The 3,334-nt window shown below is 21.4% G+C and overlaps 1 protein-coding gene across 1 annotated transcript; it reads right to left on the bottom strand.

The window, feature by feature from the left end:
- Positions 1 to 2,190: 2,190 nt before the first annotated feature.
- Positions 2,191 to 2,880, bottom strand: LOC106760288 (zinc finger protein 1-like). Its single transcript, XM_014643741.1, has one exon. It carries the CDS (start codon positions 2,878 to 2,880, stop codon positions 2,191 to 2,193), a length of 690 nt encoding a protein of 229 aa, XP_014499227.1.
- Between the last annotated feature and the right edge of the window lie 454 nt (positions 2,881 to 3,334).

The following is a 3,334-nucleotide window of genomic DNA, read 5'->3' as shown; positions in this document are numbered from 1 at the left end:
GTTACCATCTCACGGTCATCTACTTTCCCCCATTATTTTTTGTTTAAGACTTTGTGAACACAACTACAATATTTTCACAAATAATTGTCAAGTAAATATGAGAAAAATATAGTAAGTAATCATTTTTATCATAAATTAAAAATGTTATATATTTAAACATAATTTGAGTTCTAACAAGTATGATTATTTCCTTATTTTAATTCCTACAAAAGTTATTGTCATCTCAAATTGACATCGATGTTATTTCATAAATATTCATAGATTAAATATTTAAAAAAAGATTTAAGAGAATTAGTTCAATTTATTTTTTGAAAGAAATTTGAAATTAATATTAAAATTAAATTTCATGTAAAATTCACAATTATCTATTTTAAAATTAATTTTAATTACAACAATGAGTTGTAATGAAGACTATAATATAACTGTGATATATATATATATATATATATATATATATATAGCAATTAATTATTCATGATAATATTTGAAGCAAAAGATAAAGAATTAAGAATCCAATCATATAAATCGTTATTTTTTAATATTTTATTTTATGAATTAAGATTTTAAACTTTTTTAACTCACTTTGTTTTGTACTGTTTTGAAAGATATTAATGTTTGCATTAAGTATTTAATTTTATTTTCATTTATAGTGTTTGTATATTATTGTTACTGTTGTATATAAAATTTGTTACACAACTATAACATTTAGACACATAATTGTTAACTAATTATGAGATATTATATATATATATATATATATATATATATATATATAAATTTATTTAACTTATTATCATAAACAATATTATCACAAGATTTATGTTAAATTTTAATTATTATTAGTTTAATCTCAGTTTTTTGTTTTTTTTCATGTGGTGTATAATAATTTTTATCTGTATATATAAAAAGAGTTTTATTAGAATTTTAAAAATGAGACTAAAAAGGATTTAAAATATTTTTAATTTTGAATATTTGTTTTGTTTTTGTAAATTTTTTAAAATATTTTTAAATTTATTAATTTTATTTCATTAATGTTTGTAAGTTTAATAAATAAACTAATTTAAAATAGTTTATTTATAAATATTTGATATTTAAGAAAAAGGAATACGTTCTTTTGATAATTAATATTTAGTGATAATATTAGGTTTCATTTTAAATGTTTCTTATAATTTTGTAAAGTTTAATTAATTGATATTAAAATAATAAGAAAATATGTACTGATATAGAGTATATATCAGTTACCCAATAGGAAAGGATGAAAAAAAACTTTATAATGTTAAATTTGAGTGTAAAGATGATGAATTTTTTCTTTAAAAATTAGTATGAGATAGAAAAACTTGTCCTTGTTGTCATATCTACCTATTCAAATTAACGAACTTGTCTCAATAACTCATTCTTTTTTGGAAATATTGTTATGTTGAAAGTAACACTATTTTTTCAGTTGATAAAAAAAAGGAATAATTAATATGATTTCTCTTTTAATTAAACGTCCAATTATTGCTTTTGATTATCAACACATTATTGTTTGAATATAAAAAATAATAATTCAGCAATTACATTCTTTAAGGAGAAATAATTGCTATGATGTATGTGGCGCCTTAATTATTTATTTTTGTATTTAATAAAATGTATTAATTTTGATTAGATTATAAGTATATTTTCTAAAATTTTTTATCCTAATGATTCAATTTATTTAAAAAATAGTTATTTACTCTCTAATGTAAAGTACAAAACGACAATTAATCATTTTTAAAAACATATTACCCATCTTTATATATATATAATTCTGTATTTTGCAAGAATTTTAATCAAAATTATACATTCTTTACTTGCATCATATATATATATATATATATATATATATATATATATATATATATATACACTTCTAATCATATTTACTCTTCCGTAAAAGTTAACATGTTTAATCATTAATTGGAAAAGAAATGCCAACATACATTAAAATATGTTAAATCTAAGGTTAACTTTTGTTCAAAAATATATCTTTCACTAATCAATCACAAATTTATAAATTTTCAACAAAAGTGTAACAATGAATTTTTTTTCACACCACTCAAAAAAAAAAAAAGACTGCATAAGAAAAAAAAAAAACAAAATCTTATACTAATATTTTCATAAAATTCAAACTAAATAATAGTGCTCTCAAAAGTAATAACTGAAAAGTAGACACTACAATTTGAGGGACAAATCAAGATTACAAGATGTTTCATTGGAAGTTTGTTCTCGAACAGAATGATCAACAATATTTGTTGATATAACCATTGTCTTCTTTTGAAGTTTGATTGATGAAGTGTTAGCATCATTTGTAAAAAGAGGAAGTGTTTGAAGAATGGTTTTATCATTGTGATCACTCTTCATAATTTCGAACCCATCAAATATTGACGTTCCATGATCCCTTTTAAACAATGAATATTCATATCTTGAAGTCCAAGAAAGCTTTTGAATCATGGAATCTTTTCTAACCCCAAGTGCTCTATTAAGAGACCCTCCGTAAAGAGAATGATGAGAGTTATACAAATTTGAATAATAAGAGTAATAAGGATTAAAACCTTCAACAAGTTTTGCCATAGCTCGTTCTTGTTTGTGTGCGTTTTGGTGTCCTCCCAAAGCTTGTGAGCTAGAAAACTCTTTCTTACAATAGTTGCAACAAAAAATCTTTCCTTCTTTCATATTTGCATTCTTCTTATCTCCATCTTTAATGTAAGAAATAGATGAATCGATTGTTTCATTCTTCTTCGATGAATCTTGAATACTATCATCATTCTTTGACATCTTCATGAAATCTATCACCATTATTTTATCAGAATTTGAACATTCACCTTCATGAGACTTCAAACCCTTATGCTGAAAATGTTTCATTGTTGTAACACAAGAATATGAAAGTGAAAACTATAATATGATTATGATATATATTTATATATTCTAAATGAGTGCTATTTATGTCTAAATTAATAAATAAAAAAGAATATCACATTATTTTATTATTTGCAATCAATAAATATCAAAATAATATTATCAACTACTTCAATCAACAAAATTTCCATATTTAACCACCACTTATTCAAAAGTTACTGTTTTTATGTCTGTTATACATTATACATTGTATCAATCTTCTACAAGATTAATGATTATAAATCAGTATCTTTAAAATTTATTATATTACTGTATGGTTAATTGATTTAATCAGTGAAAGAAATATTTGCAATAAAATATTGGCTTAGTTCTATTTGTTTTTTTACAATAAAGAGACTTGCCTTGGAGGTGTACTAAAAAGTAATTACAGTCAATGCAAACATTTAAATTATATCTTTGA

This window comes from Vigna radiata, chromosome 5, assembly GCF_000741045.1.
Source record: "Vigna radiata var. radiata cultivar VC1973A chromosome 5, Vradiata_ver6, whole genome shotgun sequence".
In the NCBI taxonomy this organism is placed as follows: domain Eukaryota; kingdom Viridiplantae; phylum Streptophyta; class Magnoliopsida; order Fabales; family Fabaceae; genus Vigna; species Vigna radiata.
This window is presented reverse-complemented; position numbering and strand designations above follow the sequence as displayed.

Coding starts and splice junctions, on each gene's coding strand:
- LOC106760288 (XM_014643741.1), bottom strand. CDS start 2,880: ATGAAACATTTTCAGCATAAGGGTTTGAAGTCTCATGAAGGTGAATGT.